This window comes from Lissotriton helveticus, chromosome 2_1 (genome assembly GCF_964261635.1).
Source record: "Lissotriton helveticus chromosome 2_1, aLisHel1.1, whole genome shotgun sequence".
Classification (NCBI taxonomy): domain Eukaryota; kingdom Metazoa; phylum Chordata; class Amphibia; order Caudata; family Salamandridae; genus Lissotriton; species Lissotriton helveticus.
Window position 1 is genome coordinate 2,075,517,518 of NC_136059.1, and position 17,924 is coordinate 2,075,535,441.

Below are 17,924 nucleotides of genomic sequence, written 5' to 3' on the forward strand. Positions count from 1 at the left end.
AACTTACCTGTGGCATACCCCAAGGGTCCTCTTTCTCCCCCACCTTTGTAATTTGCATATACGTCCCATGGTGCACTCCCTGAAAAAAATGAAGTTGTGAATTTACAACTACGCAGACAATATGCAATTACTTTCTGATATCTATAACTCACTAGAATCCAAAATGACCTTCCAAAACCCGATGATGCTGTTCATCCCTGATCAGATGAATAATAATCAACTTAAATTAAACTCCAAGAAGATGCAGATTGTCTTAGCTAGCAGCACACATGACCTATGGAACTCCACATTCCGTCCAGTTACAATGGGTACCCTCCTCCCCAGCCTAAGAACTCAGTTAAGAGTCTTAGAGTCCTCGTTGACAACAACTTTTCCATGAAGCTTCAAGTAGGGGCAGTAATTTTGTCCTGCTTTTTTCAGCTTTGGAAAATTTGAAAAATTGGTAAATTCTTTACCCCTGAAGCTGTAATCCAGGCCATCCTGTCATTCGGCATCTCGCGGATAGACTATGTGAATTGACTTTACCTAGGTCTTTCTGAAAGTCTCACCTGGAGACTACAACTGGCACAAATGCAGGCCACCAAATTAATCTATCCACAACAAAGGAAGTACCACATCACCCCCTGATAAGAAAAATGCACTAACTGTTAGTAAAACAGCGAATGACTTTTAAAACTGGATGCATCCTTTTTAAATCTATTTGATGTTAACGATCAAGAGTTTATCTCCTCCCATATCCAAAAGTACTCACCCAACTTGAGGTCTTCTTACCTGAATCTTCTCACTATTCCCTCCTTTAAGAAGAATAAACTTGGTGGTTCCAGATTTTTCGTTCTAGCCTCCAAGTGCACTTTATACATATTTTTAACAGAACGTAACTGCTCCATGATATTCAGCTGGCTGAAAATGTAATTGCTGCAAACACAAGAGACAAGGGGCAGCAGGCCTAATCTACAATGCACTGCAGTAAAAATTTACTAGCATTTTGCGTGATGGATATGCCACTTTTAGGCGCAGCCACCACACAAAATTTTATTTCTGATTTGCAAAGCCATGCACATCTGATTTGCGTGCCTTTGCATGGGATTTTTCCCAAAGAGTAATGCAAGGCTGCACATAGCCCTGCCTTGTGTTTCTTTGCATTAGGGTGTTATTCCATGGGCAGAGCATGGGCGTCCCCATGCATCTACCCATGGATTTAGGCGCATTGCCAGATTTACAAAATGTGTACACCTAGAAATGAGTCAAAATGATATGCCTCCCAGAACCAGGCATGACAAGGAGAAATATTCTCCTCGTTACTTCCTGTTTCTATGTGTGGTGCATGATGCAGCACACATAAAAGAGGAAATGCCTTTATGGATTGTTTTTGTGCACAAAGGTACTACTTCCTGCTCAAAAACAATCCTGCCTGTAACAGGCACCCTTGCACCATGACATAAGGGTGCCTGAGTTGGCACTAGGCAGCACACAATAAGCCAGCGCTAGGAGACAGCAGAAAGGCTCCATTTGATATGGCATGTTTCTGCTGTCTCCCTTTCACACAACCCAGCAACTTTGTTTTCTGCCCTGCATTGCGTGAACTGCAAGTACATCTGCCCCTGAGTGCAGAAAACCTGTATACGGTTGGTGAGCCATGCGCAATGCTTAATTTGAGCTGGTGTTTGCCAATGAGATCCACAGACACTAATTTTTGGGGATAGGCATTTGTTTTTCCTCATCAAATATTGATCAAGAACAAAAGATGGAAAAACAAACACAGGGGAAATAGAAAGATGGAAAAAAACAACACAAAGGGAGAAACCAGAAACCTGCAAGGCAGAAATGAAGAGGCATCGAGTGGATTCAAAATGCCACATTCAGTGCTCAGACATTTAATAGCACCAGCTGTGGGCTTCTGAGCAGAGGTTTGGGCACCAGGATTAATTCTTTTACAAATTAAACAGTGGCCAAACATATTTGAGCCTGACTTCTGAGAAAATTCTGGCTTATGCCTGACTTTAGTCAAAGCCAAAGTGGGCTTGGCTAAACATCGTAGGCACTGCCCCTTTCACTCGCTAATGAAGGTTTTGAAAGACAAATGCAGGACAGCTGAGGACATACATAAAATATGAAAGAGTGCTTGTCTTATTTATCTGATTTTACATTTTTTGATTTAAAAAGTTTGTAAAACCGAGCTGCATTTCACATGTTGTATCATTGAAGGATTGTAAGCAGAGAACAAACTTTGCGGCATCTTTGAAACCTCTTCTTTTTCAAATCTATATAATTTCCTTCATTAAGGTGTTGACCCCTTCCTGCAATCACACACTGATGGCAGGAGAAGCCAGCGATATACATATATTACAAAGAGAGGAGCCCTGCCTTCCATTCCACTTAAATTTGTACTTTTTTCTAAGCAAGACTTTGGGCATAATTAAAACTAAAGTGTCCTCACTTTAGAAACACAGGGCGGCACTGTATTTATAACAATACATCGCAGCCCTGCATTTCTCCCTGCGCTGGTGTTAAATTTAGCTGCCTAGCGCCAACGCAGGCACTCTTGACCATAGTGCAAGGGTGCTACATTGTGGGAATTATTGTTGTGCAGGAAGGTGTTCCTTCCCTCACCTGAACAATCATAATTGGCCGTTTGTTACCTCTATGTGTGCTGCTTTGTGCAGCACACATCGAAGTTGCAACTCTCCATTTTTAAAACAATTGTTTAATGTGCAGGAAGGGACACCTTTATGCACATAAACAATCATACATGGTGTTTTGTTGTTTGTGTGCTGCACAATGCAGTACACATAGAAACAGCAAAGATGAGTAGAAATACAGTATTTCTCCAAGTTAAGAACAGGTTTTCCCTGGTCTTAAATTTAGCGCGGCCCCATATTTGCGCCACCCTTGTAAATATGGGGAAGCGTCAAAATGAATGGGTGTTGCAGCGGAACACTCACCACAACACCCATTGCCCACCCCTTTCATGCTGAGTATAGCGTGAAAGGGTGCCTTATTTACCATGCAGCGTTAAGCCATGTTAAGTGGCTTAATGCCACTTTGTAAATAAGTGAGGTTCCAGTGGCAATAGGTGCTTGTAAATATGCCCCTACGTTTTTTAACATGCGATACATATATTTATAAAACTGTGTTCTAATGTAGCCTCTGGAAGAATTAAACACAAACCTTTGTCCTTTGCTGTTAAATGTGTAACCAGGGTTCAAATCTCAGCTTCCCCACTTAACTGCATTTTGGGATCCTAGCAAACAGCTTGCTTGAAAAAGGCTTGATCGTCAACTTGGAGAACACCCTGAAGTAATTCAGTGCCTAATATCCACTACACAAAACCCTCACTCGTTTGTGGTATAATAGAATATAATGATGCTCCATATACAACAACGGCCATAAACAGATTGCACATGAAAGACTTATCTTGTCTCTCGGTTCACTAATGCCAACGTCATGGCATGGGAGGTTCAATAAATGCTGTATCTGAAAAAAACAAATTGAAACACGAATGTGTATTTTAACATCTTTATCATATTTTTCAATGGCGTGCTTTGTGTGATTCAGATAACAATATTGTAATGGCTTGGCTTATGCTTTGGTTTTAGGGCCCGGCCGGACCCTTTGCCTGTGAGCGATGTTTCTCTAAAACACACCACAAATAATTAGAATGAAGGAGAGATTAATTTACAAGAAAACGGTACTATGTCCAACTGTTTGTAGAGAAACATACTGTTGGCACAGACATTGTTCAGTGTGATGCGTCAGCCAATAGATGGGCGATGAAAACCTACAGTAAGAGTTCTGTGTTGCATTAGAGGGCCTTGCGAAACCAGTCGCCATTTCTCATCAAAGGCCCACTGGGTTTTCATTGTTACATTTCTGGAGTGGAATTTACAGCCCTCCGCAGCCCGGTTAATGCTTGGCGAATGGCATGCAAAACATGCACAGCGTGCAGACACATTCCAACACGACCTTCATTTTTTGCTACCATATTTGTTAAGTACGCTAGAAAGGGAATCCAAGCACTTTGTAAGGAACAAGAAAGAAAACAAAGGAAACTGACACAAACACGTTTAGAGAAAGAGGGTATTTGTGAATAAGGAAGGCGGAGAAAGGGTAAGCTGGTAGGTAAGAGAAAGAAACATGAGCCGGAAATTGCTTACAACAAAAAATACAACTCTACAGAAACATATTTTAAATATTTTTTTTAAACATTTTTAAGTGCTTGGGAAAGAGTCTGATGAATATTTCATGTGGATCTATCTTTCTTCAATTAATTTGTTTTTTAAAAACCCTGGGGCAGATTTACAAGCCCCATGTGCCACAGTTACGCCGTCGTTGCGTCACTTCTGTGATGCAACAGTGACGTAAACCATGCGCCATGTTGCGCCTTATTTACAATTTGACGCATCTAGCGAGATGCGTCACGTTGAAGCCCTGCGCCACATGAGACCTGCGTGAGGTTTCGTGTGGGAGTCACTTTTACGTCCATGCTGCGTCGAAACCCCGCACCTGATTGAAGCAGGCGTAAGGAGGCAGCATGTTAGGCATAGGGCGCCCCTGAGCATTGCAGGAGCCGCGTCGCACTTGCGACACGACTCCAGCAATGTGCCACCCTTACGCCACAGGATGCGACACGCATGCGACACGCATCGCCCTATCCTTGAGCCGCATTGTAAATGCGACGCATCTGTGGTGGCACAGGGAGGGAATTGCGTGTCGCATCTGTTCTGGCGCATCCCTTCTAATTTGCAGAGATGCGCCAGAACTCGTAAATCTGCCCCCCTATATTTTTCTGTAGACATCTCATTTGATATATAACTTCCTTCAAAATAAATAGAAGTGCTTCACAATTGACAAATGTGCAACGTGTTACTGCAAGGGATCACAGCTGAAATGTGAGCAGGAACACCTAGAGGAAAAGAATATATTTTCTTGTTAACGTTGGATTCATAGAATATATAGGCACAAACCACTATTTTTACATACTTCAACCTTTAAGGAAAGTAGGGAAGTGGGCCAGTGGTGTAAGATGTCCTAAGAGGCAGATTCAGAAAACTGACATATAATCTCATTAAAGAAATACAACAAGAACTCAAATATAAACTTAATAACTGGTATCTACGGGATCTCCTCAGATTAGAAGAAGAATTGAAATACATATTGAATTTCCCAGGATCACTTACTCTTTACCATCAAAACTTACTTCTCAAATGTGGATTCCCACCCTCCAGGCAACCCATTATCTCTGGAATTGACACCATTTGCTCCATTCTGAGGGAAAAGATTGACTCTCATTTCCAGGAGTTAATCAAAGGTCTTCCAGTATATATTCAGATGATACCAAAAACACCCTTCTCGAATGACAGGACATGCAAAAGGATAAATATTCTGTACTGGCCCCAAACTATGAGGAAAGCCTATGTATATCCATCAGCAACATTGACAAAACAAAAGCTACAAGAAATGCGCCGGCCACTTGATCAGCACAGTACAGAAATATTGATGAAGTGACACAGTAGGTACTGGCCTTCTGCTTACAGAAGAACACCTTCACCTTTAACAAAGACCTCTCTGGTTACCTGGCATGGCAAATTGGCTATCCCACGTTCCTACAAGAAAACTTTGATTTTTTGTGGGCATTCTTTTGTATCACTACAGTTGCGTCAGGTGCATAATTTTTCCCTTTGGGTTTTGTCAATTGTAGGTTTTGGGTGATAGCTGCTAGCATGTAGTATTGAGTTAGTGGTTATAGGCTTTCTATGTAGGGTTGTCCTTAACCGCATTGCTGCGGCGGCTTTTCGCGCTGTGTGCGGCAATTTTCAAATTACCGCGTTACACGACGAGCTCAGCTCGTCATCCGCACACGAGCGCCGTAGCTGATGACGAGCTGAGCTCGTCATCAGCATCGAAGGGGTTAACATGTTGTCCTCATTGTAAATTGTGAGATCCAAAAATTCTACAATCCTATCACAGTTGGAGTTTTTTGTTAGGAGCCTGCTTCCATAAGTGTAGATGAATAATGCAATAGCCATGTTGTTAAAAAACCATAAGGTTCTAACAGCTAAGCTGGAAAGGTGGTAATAAAAGCCAATTATAGGTGTCTGATCGGCAGGCAAAGTTATATCAGTCAATGAGCAACTAGTTGGCTTGCAACTCAGCATGTAGGGAAAAATCTAACTATAGGCCTGGGTGAAATTGTATGTTTTCAACCCCTAGCTGAAGTCATTTTCAGTGAGATTCACCCATTAGATTATTTCATCCTTCGGTTTCCTGCTTGTCCAAGGTAAGACACCCAGGCGTTCCCCATGTTGCATCTGCAATTCTATATTATATTATAAGTCTTAATGATATTCTAACTAAAACTATATGAACATCAAATATTCTGTAGCAGGCAAGAGAACACGCCTTTGCCAGCCTTTTGAGTCAGGGTTTCAGCGGAGTATAACGATCACGCCAGAAACAGACGCTGCATGGTGCAATTTCTAACGTGAAACAACTAGTGCAGCTGCAGCAAATCTTTAGAGGAAGTGCTGAAATCGTGATCGTCCTGTGAGTTTGGGTTTGCTGCAGCATCCCGTGTCTTAGTTCCTGTGAAAACAAATGTACTTGGTTCGGAGACCCTCAATAAAAGGCTCAGAGTCGAAGGGAAGCCTGTTTAGTTTGGCCCTATTTACAAAAATAAATGCTGAACATTCACATATGTGCTTTTGGTAAAAGCGGGCAGAAGCAGTTTGTGTACTGTAGGGACACCCAGAGGCCAGCTTGAGGTACTGCAGCAAATGCATCGTACTCCATTCTATATTCGCTACAATGTTTTTTTGTTTCCTCGAATTCGCTCGTTATAGCTTTGTTTCAGGCGTTGAAACCTGAATCCCTATATGATAAGCATATTGTATACTGTTTATTTGCCTATTTTTATTTTGATAGAGTAGGTCACAGTTGTCCCAAATGCTGTGAAATGATGATTAGGGTGATCATCTGCAATGGAGTCGCATTCTGGGCAATAACTGTTAAATTTCAGGCTAAAGGTTCAAATTTCAGGACAAAAATTAAGACAACAGGTCAATATTACAGACACATCAGAGTAGGTCAGGCAATGATATAAAAAGTAAGTAAAAAGACAGGTGGCACAAGTAGAAATCAAAATAGGTTTAAGTTCTATGGTTTTTCGAATACAAAGCCATGCTGAGCAAACATTTACACGTAACTGGCATCATTTAAGATTAAAAAACTAGCAAACACATGCACACTAAGCAAAATTTGACATTCAACATAAAGGACAATTGCCACGTGATTCTGCCCTCTCACAACGAAAGACAGTGTCTGAAGCAGTGCTCTGTTGGTGAATGTGGACTTGCAGCTCATGGACAGTGATTCTACTACTACTAGAGGCAGTGAGAGTGAACTGTTGAGGTTGATAAGTGAACATAATGGTTAGACCAATATAGCTACGGCATTTTCATCTTTTCTTCCCATCTTTTCTGAAAGAGCTGGTCATTTTGAATGTGAAAAGAGGGCTCTGACAAATTTTAGATCGGTGATTATATTCACCAGACAAAAAGTGCAACTTTTATTAAAACCAAGTAAAGTAAACTATAGGGCTAATAACATTGCCTGCTCTGTGTCATCTATCTCTGTTTCAGCGAATAGAAGCGCAACCCTACTACCCAGGCATACAGAGAACACTGTCAAGTTGCGTTAATATTTGCTGCTCATACATAGCGATGTTTTAGAGTAGACATAAATTTCAACGTTCTGGAATCACAAAACGTTTTACAGCAGTGAGCTCTTGCAAATGAAAAATTGTGGGTTCACTATTTGTGCAATCAATGTGTGTATTTGGAAAATGCATCCAACTGATACATAGCGTGGGGGAGGTTTATCTGGGGTTCCTTGAGAGGAGAGGCACATAGTTTAGCAGCCAAGTCAAAGAAGCGATGCAAATCAGCACAAAATCTTATTTTTCGGATTTACTTTCCAGCGCTAAACTTGTTTACCTCTGGAAATAATAGCGCTGCTTTGCATTAGTTAGTGCCAAGGGGGCAGAGCATGGGCGTTCCCATGCAACCACCCAAGGTTTCTGATGCTAAACCCAGTTTACTAAACAAAGTAGACAGGGTTTAACATCAGAAAACTGTGCCATTTAAAATTAGGCACAAGTATGGATAAATGCTTTGATTTCTCCTTCCTTTTCCGAAAAGGGTTAATATAAGTCTATGCATGGTATTTTGTACTGGAAGGCTACCTTTCCAGTAGAAAACCTATGCTAGATACAAGGAGACACCCTTGCACCATGGCACAAAGGTGTCTTTGTGGCGCATGGCAGCTGATTTCAGCGCCGGCGCTATGGAGAGGGGAGAAGAGTGCCTTATTTCAGTAAATTTGGCGCGCTCCTGCTCTCTCCTTCTCATGCAGTGCACCTTTTACGGTTGCTGCACTGCACTGCATGAGAACTTAGTAAATCTGGCCCCAAGAGGCCTAGGTTTCAACCCTAACTTGTTATCTGTTTCAAGTAGTGTGATTCTGGGTGAACACTTTATGACCCTAAAACTCGCTTCTGTCATTCCCAAAAATGTTGAAAGTGCTCAGAGGCAATTCAATTTGAGCTAATGACTGTGTAATTCGTGTTTGATACTTGGAGTCAATTTAAAGGCATACTGCTTTGGGACAACCATCCTTTTCCATAGGGGTATTGTGCACTGTACATGTTCTTTGTGTCAGTTCCATTATGCCGCTGTAACTTTGATGGACTCCACTGCACCCCAGTCTTGTTCCTGTTTCATCACATCATGACCCTAGATCATATTATGTTGTCTTCCCCATCTTCTCAGGGCTGGTTATTCTTCTTCACCAGCATTTCTAGGGCCACTGGGTGAAGGGCTTGTCGCTGGCACTTACTTCCATACACAGTGAACCTTGTATATCAAAGCAGAGCATGGAAAGCCCTGCCCTTAGCAAGAGTGTGGCAGGAGTGAGACAACTGCCATATTCCAGGATGTCAGCGTTATCCTGAGAGCAGTGATTTTCTGTGTCCCAAATGACTCAGATATTCACATATTTGTAAATTCAGCAGTCTTAGCAGGCTGTGCCCCTTTAAACTAACTGCAAAGCACTAACCCCTAAATATACCAACTTCTGATCTACTATAGTGTGTCGAGTGCTGATCGTTTAATGTGTAAATAACTTCGAATCAGCAACAAGATCTCTTCTGCTCCCACTTCCTTGGTGCTTGAGATCTACAGTGGTGTGACAGAAACCTGGTCCATCATGTCTAAATCAGGAAGGCGATCTCCCCTGTGGGCGTGTCTCCAGTCCACCCTATTGCCGGGGGACGCTGCTCTCAAGTAACCCTTGAAACTCAATCTCCCATCTCTGTCTTTCCACTGGCAGCTGGCTCTCCATGTGATAATCGCAGACAACTGTTGCATTCCTGCCTCATGGCTCTATATTCTATTTATCAAACCCATGGTTGAGGATCAGCGTTTATCTCTCGAAAGAAGGCAGGAATGTCACCTCTCTTACAAAGAGACGTGTGAATGAGTACGTGACAGTAACTCTTTTTATTTGAAGCGCTCAGAAACAGCAGATGTGTGGTATAAAGCCTAAAAAACAAGTTATTATTATTTTAGGCATACATAAAAAATATTTACAAGTTGGTTACGTAAAGACAAGTTTCATACTTAAAGTTTGAATGTCAGGATATAAGGCTTTTGTTTAGCCATAACTTCTATCTAATCAGCATGCCCATCCACCCATCTAGACCCATTTCCACTCTAGTATTTGTAATTGTGACCTCTGTGTTTTAGATGAGCAGAGCTGCATGTACTAGAATTAATAACAGCCTTAAGGCGGTGTACCGCAACACTCAAGAGCAAGCTTTTTTTGTTGCAGATTTATATAGCATGAACTTGGCCTGAGGGTATTGGAGCGCTTTACATGAGTACCAGTTATGTTACACAAGGACACATTGTTATTCTTTTTTTTGGTAGGCACAGGGAGATTTAGTGATTTTCCGAGAATCACAGGATGTGGAGTCGACCCCGAGGCTCGAACCTTGGTTTCCTAGCTCCAAAGTCAGCAGCTCTAGCCCTGAGACCACGTCCTCTCCATTGGTCATTTATATAGAGCCCACAAACCTTAGTGTCACCAGCCACTAAAAAGACTTTCTGTTAGCAGCCACCTGAATTGTACTCATTGTACCTAGCTAGAGGGATGTAAGGGTGAGTTGTAACTGCATGGATGTGAACCAGCCACCTGCAAATAATGCTCGCTTCTCGGGTGCAAGGACTAGGAAGTCCAATTGATAAGGTCACTGGAGCCTTTTATTAGGAGAGCATTATGTGTTTCCACTGTTTGTTATCTTGGTACATAGTTTCCTGCGTCAGATTTCACTATTTCTAATCTACATACGTGCTGTCTTTTGAATTGTGAAGACAGCTGCCATGCCTTGGTGCCAGTTGCATTTACAGAAATGCAGTGCTCTGGTTTGTTGCCACACCAACCATGTCGCTTGTCGCTTGAAGATGATGATGTGTACATCTGTGGTGATTGTAAAGAGAGGAACACTTTCTAACTGACCACAACATTCTTCTGTTCTGTGCAGCGAAAGATGCCCACAAGCCCCCCGTGTTTGTGGAGAAGTTACAGAACACCGGCGTGGCGGACGGATACCCAGTGCGACTGGAGTGCCGCGTCTCCGGGACGCCCCCGCCACAGATCTTCTGGAAGAAGGAGAACGAGTCCCTCACGTACAGCACCGACCGAGTGAGGTGAGTCAAAACACACCTGGCGGCAGTGATTGGCTGCTCCTGCTATGTAGTTAGTAAACCTTACTATAAAAAAAACTTTACCCTGAACCAGATTTTTAGATATTGCCCAGTCTTCTATCATTGACACTGAAATACAATTTCTTTGTATTATTCTGAGTGGATTGCGCAGTTAGATCAAATGTGACATAAAGGAAATAAGAAATGCATTACAATTCATATAAAGCCTTGTGTAGGCAAGGAATATCGATTCCTTAATCTCGAGCCGACAGAATATTGTTACAACAACAGTGGTGGCTGGTATTTAATGACGTGGGGAGCGGGTCACGGGGAATGGGAGAGAAAATTGGAGGAAAAAAAAATGAAAACACCTGTTGCTGCTACTTCTCCTTCCTCTTCATCCACTTCTAGAGCAGGAAGCTCCCCATAACCAATCACAACACTGCAATGCAGTGTTGTGATTGGTCTGAGCGCCCTGGTTCGGCACTCAGCCAGGGAATGGGAGGCTGGGCATGTTCTGCACCCAGGCTGTAAAGCAGCGTGGTGCAGAGCATGCAAAGTGCGCATGGCGGTTTGGCCAGCTCGAGACGGCTGGCCACAGCGTCTTGCACACTTGGAGTGGGCAAACCACTCCTGCCCTGCTCTGTGACCAGAGAAGCCACACCCACCCTTACCCAGCTGACCATGGACATAATAATAATGAAAATAACAATGAGTTATTATCATTTTATTTTTTCCATGTTTACCTCCTTAGTGGGGCGATGCTCCTCCACATTAGCAATTACAGTAGAACAATTTCGAGGGGCAAAATATTGAAAGGTAATTTTCAAATATTTTCTATACCTAACATGATATATACGTACCTCAGTGATATATATCTTCAAGGTATGTAGATGTGGAGTTAAGAATAGTAAACCCATACCTCCCTCTGTGTACACCTTTCCATGTTTTGTCCCTCGATATTGTTGTAATAATATTCTATCTGTCGAAATTTGGGACCCAGTATTAACTATTACATGCCAGCACTACAGGTACAGCTTACTCAACAGCCAATATCAGTCTTTGGTCCTTAACTAAAACAGTGTTTCCTCAGAAGGGTTGTCATGTTTGCATGTTACTACCAATCACACTTAAATAAGTCAGCACAATTATTGTCAAATAAGAAGTGCCTACCAAACTGTTAGACCGCATCCTGCCTGCACAGAAGATCAAGCTGCCTCAAACTCCTTTTGTTATGAATTATGAGGCACCTGATGGGTTGAAAAGCTAAACGTCTTGCCTAGCACATTTTTGAAGTTATGCTCTGTAGGCCTTTGTAACCAGATATGAGAAGTGTTACTGCCAAAAGATCAGGGTAGGATCCTTCCATTGGGGTAGTAACAGTGCTTAATTAATTGTCAAAATTGGCACATGTGACAGTCGGCCATATGGTGTCGCTGTCAGGCTAATTTAGAGATCACCGCAACAGTTAATTATTAATTCAATATACATTAAAAATGACTTTTACCTGCCACCCAAGCCATTCTTCTGGCTCTGGGGGCCTGAAATAGACTGAATTGTCACACTTTTAGTAGTGTGATGGTTAGTAGTTGTGTCGTTACTATCATAGGCAGCATGGCAGAGTCAATGTGTGGTGCAAGTTGCAGTGGCCTCCTGACGAGAGCCCTGGCACTTCTTATTTTTTACAAATCAAGCACTGGAAGCGTACTAATGTGAACGCAGTTTGTTCAAGCTGGTGGAGGAAGCGAAGGGAAACGCTGTGTGTGTCAGTGGATTTAGCTTGATTCTGTCCTACATCTTCCCAAATATATGTGTTACAATATTTAAGGTTTCCTGGCATTTAACAATTAAACCCTCAACACAAGTTCTAACTTTTCTTTCCATGCGCAAACATCTTCTGCATTTACCTCGTTTCCTTTAGTGGAATCTGGACACAAGTGGCACCGTCTCCCTACTGTTTTAGGCAGGGATCAACCTCCTGATAACTTGTTAATTGACAACATATTTGTTTTTGGATGAGCTGGCTTACCTAAGTGAGAGGTCTACCTTCATTACGTCAGGTGCCTAGTCAATTCCCAAACAAACATAGCTTATTCAGACCCACGAGTTTGTGCTCAAGTGGCCACAAAATGCATCATTTCTCGTTTAGCTCTAATTCCCATTGGGAGTTAAGTGAAAATTACACTCCTCTGTGTTCGTTCAGACAGTAAAGATAATTGCCTTTGCAAAGCGGGCTGGAATCAGTAGTAGTGTTTTATTCCCAATTATTTCGCCCAGTTGTAAATCGATTTCAAATAAACAGACAAGCCACGCGCTAATATCATTGCACTGGGTTCATACATGCACACTCTGTCCACATAAGTATGAATAATCTGTACAAAAAAATCTGTTGACAAGTTTTGCAAATGAGGATGAGAAGAAAATGTGAAAAAATTAATATTTGTGAAAGCAACAGTGAAAATCCACTGCAGTATTCTCCTTCTCAAGACTACCATAACACTTTTTTAAAACTATTTTCTTTGCACTAACAGCCTTCCAGAATGTTTAGAGAGCTACCTTTCTGACACACTTAGGCACCTTCCTTCAGACCATTTCTGACCCCCCTCACACATCTCTCTTTTGCTACTCGTGCAGGTCTTGGACCCCTCACACACTTCTCTCCTCTGCCTCCTTGTCCTGATGACAAAGTTTATGCCACGTCGAACATCTTACGTCAGTTGGCCGTTTGTATTTTTGTGAGTTTTCACTTTTTCAAAAAGTGGGGTTTCTGTAAAAGAATCGGTGCTACAGACTTGAACATCTCATACTCATCTCATACTCATGACTGATACAAGAACTGTTGGAAAAACACAGGTCACCAGATCTATTTCATCTACACAGAGAGTAAGCAATACTTGCCAAGGTATCCCAGTTCTTCCAGAGATGGGGTTCAGTGAGGTTAGTGTGGCACCACAGGAGTCAGGGAGAGAGAGATACTGGGAGAGAGGGTGAGGGAGAAAGTCATTCCCTTGCGCTTCACCTCAGATGATCTTTCTCCGCAGCATGCACCAGGATAACTACGGCTACATCTGCCTGCTAATTCAGGGCTCCACCAAGGAAGATGCCGGCTGGTATACGGTGTCTGCAAAGAACGAGGCTGGGATCGTGTCCTGCACCGCCAGACTGGATGTGCATAGTAAGTTGTATTTATAAAACATAGTATTTTGGAGTCTCACTAGTACAATCTATTCCTGACATATCATGTATGACCATGATATACCTGAATCTTGAGATGCCTTTTCTGATGTTGTAGAGGGATCACAACTGGCTTAATGTGTTCCACTATGAAAAAGGAACAGCACACACCTATACTATGTTGTGGATGTGCATTGTATGCATTTACTGAACGGCTGGGCTAACCAGATGTTTGGATGGAAGTCTCAGGCCCTGATGGGTAGCAAGCAATGATTTTTAAAAATGAATGTGTAGCAGTGGTGTCAATGATTGTCATCTAGATTCTTTGTGTGTAAACTTACCTCGTATAAATATCTCGACAACCTGGCCCGACCACAACCCTTGTCGATCCCTCCGCCCGGGTTCGCCTCATGTAGATAAATCCTCTGGGTGCACACGCACCTCTGAGATCAAAGAAAATTGAAGTGTGATACTATGGGGAGGGAGATTATATAGGAAGAATAAGCTGTTTCTCAGTTTCTCCAACTGGAGAGGTGTGGGTCTGTTGAGGGTTGCAGGGAAAGGAGGGGGAGAGGACTGAAGGAGAGCTGGTTGGGAAGTCACTAGAAACAAAGGAATTCATCATCATTGGAGGTGGTGCTGAGAAGATCACATATTAATCTTTGGCTGAAGGATGAGATACAGAAAAAACAAAATTTCAGACATTGAGGGCAGGGTAAGGAGCATGCAGGGTGAGCCATGCAGCATTGTAAGAGAGGATATGTAAAGCATTCTGACAACTGAGACAGATTCCTGGGGCCACATCCACATACTCTATGCCAATTTAACAGGCTTTGCCGCCTACAATCGTTTGGGCATAGCATAAAGAATTGTATGAGCTAGCCTTATTTAAAATTGAGCTCTCGGTGAACAGCATTTATTATGGTCAGAAATATATCTTCTGAGGAGGTTGTAGAATTTGGCAGTTTATTAGGGGGGATTGTGCCCCCATGCAAATAGGGAAACGCTCTCTTAAGATAATGGTGGGGCTATATGTGTGCCAGCGCTTTCAGTATTTACATGTTTTTGGTACCTACAGGGACGAAAAATGTCTTTTATCAGTGCCAAAACTAAATGTACCTGTTGGTTCAGTTTTACTCCATAACACCTTTGCTTTTTATCATTTGCCAACAGCCCAGTGGCAGCATCAACCACATATCACCAAACCGAAAAAGGTGAGACCCTCCACCAGCCGCTACGCAGCACTTTCAGACCAAGGGCTCGATATCAAGGCAGCATTCCAACCTGATGCAAACCCAGTCCACCTGCAGTCCGGCCTGATAGAGAGTGATGACCTGTAGAGCTACAGCTGGACGCGTCTTTTTCTGCCATCAAGGATTACACTGAAAACTAATGCCTTGAGAGACAAGCTATCTGCCACTGTTCTGCCAATAGGTAGACACGCCTTCTGCTAATAAGACACAGAACATCAAAAACAAATATTATCCATTATTTATAGGAAATTAGACCTTAAGGGGTTATATTTTGGCAGGTTTGTTTGGTTGGTTCATGTAGGGAGCATGAATATGATGTTCTTCTGCCTAAAACATCTGCCATGAACAGCAATGTACACGTTGCACAGCGTATCACATTCACCAAAATCTTCCTTTGCAGATGTTTCCGAATATGTTACCGATTTCTTGTCCCTAGTGTCAAAATTACAACGCGTCTTCAGATAGAACCAAGTGTGCATCATCAAGGTCCTCCAACGAGCTGCTCTGCTTGGCAGTACTAAAGGACTACTTTGGACATTTGGACATATGATTCATCCGTTTACGAACCCAGCAATGTGTTCTAACAACCACAAGTGCAATATATATTGTTATATAAACAAGGGAGAGGTGATGAAGTGTGGGTAAAAGATGTGCCTTGCCTCCCTAGTTGATATATACGACAGAATGTAAAAAGGAACCAACTGCCTTACTTCTTAGATGCAAATAGCCAATCACAGTAGTAAGATCAGTGCCTGATTGGATGACTCTTTTCTGTATTTTTCTCTCTACCAACGGGTGGTGGTTCGTTCACAATTGTATTGCTGTGTGGTTAGATTGAGCACACTTCAATGAACCTGGTCAAATGAGGTAGTAGAGGAGATACTCATACGCGGACTGGTGAGCAGATTGTGGTGGATTATCTGCAAACGGGTAACTACAAGTGAGCGCAATGCAAGAAACAATGCTCTAGATCACTGCCAGCTCACCCAAGGTTCCAAGAGCAGGTGGCATTAGCTAGTGGTATATGTGCACCAATCACTGGTTATATAGCCGGCTTTCTAATATGTGGGCGGATGTGAGAAAAAAAGAAAGTACGTTGAAAGAGGATGAAACTTGCAAGATCTGTGATAAATATACACCATAGGATGTAGTTTGAGTAGGTGTTTGAGGGAAGTGGAAATGGTAGTTGAATGTGTGAGATACACTTTATTAGTTTTTTTAACCACGTCACGTGCACGCGGTGAATGGTTTATCTGTGGTCCCTCCCCATTGCTGTATGACAGCAAACGTGCCAGGGGCCCTCAACCTGGGAAGTCGCGAGCTAAAGTAGGCTACTAGTCAATTTGGAGCACTCCCCCGCTGTCCTGTGAAACTGGGTCGGGCACTGTGCCCCTTAAACTTTCTAGTATGACAAAAAGCGCAGACACTTTTATAGACATGAAAATCATGGTACTTTGCAGTAAGAGGGAAACACTATTCCCTTGTATGAAGCACATCAACCACATTATCATTCACTATTTATAAGCGTTGAAATGTTTTAGTTCAGCTTAGTTGTACTAAGTACTCATAGTTTTTTTTGTTATTGTGTACCACATGATATATCTTGTATTACGGCTATACATTACTTGCTTCGGAGCTTTTTGTAATTACACAAATCCAGGTTTTTACTGAATGTTTTGCTTGTAACACATTAAAATAGCTCTGTTCTTTATTCTTTGGTGCTGGTTTCGACCACTCTTACAATTAATGCTTGTATGACTTTCATACATCTGTCAAACAGAAATATTTTACACATACGTTAGACAAATGTATGTCATACTATTTGCAAAATAACGCTTGAATGTGCCTGGTTAATGTTCTGTTTGTTTACCTTCACCTGTATTATTTTGCTGCCTTTTATTTGTATTTATAAAAAAGTACTGTCATATTCATCTTTGGATTGTTGTGCTGATATCATGAAGGTTTAACAATCTATCAATAAATATAAAACTGATAAAATTATGTTGTACCCTTGTGGACGCTGCTTCGCAACAAAACATAGGTACGTTATTTGTATTTTTAGAGTGCACTGTCACCCGCGAGGGTATCCTGGCTCAAAGAAGGTGTGTGTGCTTAGCCCTGCTGATGGTCAGTTGGTTAATTGAAAAACGAGGGTTTCAGCTTCTTATGGATTACAAGAAGAGAGGACGGTGCCATTCCATGCTTTAGGAACAATGTAAGAGAACATCCCTCCTCCTGATTTGGCTCTATGTATGCGTGGGATGTGTGTGAGTAGGAGCCCTGCCGAGTGGTGGTGTCTGGGTGGTTGGTGTCAGGTCATGTAAGACTTAAGTTGTGTAGTGCCTTGAAGGTGTGTGTGCGAGGTGTTGAAAATTAGTGTGTTTGTGTATCAGGAGCCAGTGGTGCTCCCTGTGGTGTGGTGTGATGTGAACTCTGTGTGGGAGGTTAAGGATGAGCCTGTCTGCCGAGTCCTGGATGGTTTGTAGTCTTCTAGTGAGTTGCGTGGCAATCCAGGTGTGATAGGTGTTCTTGTATTCCCACTTGCTGGTGGCTAGGGCGTAAGTGGCAGTTTTTCGAGTGATGCTTGGGAGCCATTTGAAGATCTTCCTCAGCATGTTTAGGGTGTAGAAGCAGGTGCAGTGAAGGCATTGTCTTGTGCGGTCAGGTCTAGTTTGTTGTCGATAATTATTCTGAGGTTCCTGAAATGGGTGCTGGGAGTGGGTCAGAGTTCGTCCGA

At 42.4% G+C, this 17,924-nt stretch overlaps 1 protein-coding gene across 8 annotated transcripts in view; it reads left to right on the plus strand.

The window, feature by feature from the left end:
- The window catches only part of PALLD (palladin, cytoskeletal associated protein), a 1,062,357-nt gene extending 1,045,172 nt beyond the window's left edge, over nucleotides 1-17,185 (plus strand). For all 8 annotated transcript variants that reach the window (XM_078677029.1, XM_078677030.1, XM_078677035.1 and 5 more), the window contains 3 exons: nucleotides 10,598-10,763; nucleotides 13,802-13,935; nucleotides 15,108-17,185. In XM_078677029.1, the coding sequence (XP_078533155.1) occupies nucleotides 10,598-10,763; nucleotides 13,802-13,935; nucleotides 15,108-15,274 (467 nt within the window). In that variant the 3' untranslated portion in view covers nucleotides 15,275-17,185. The remainder of the gene's footprint in view (nucleotides 1-10,597; nucleotides 10,764-13,801; nucleotides 13,936-15,107) is intronic.
- Nucleotides 17,186-17,924: the final 739 nt, after the last annotated feature.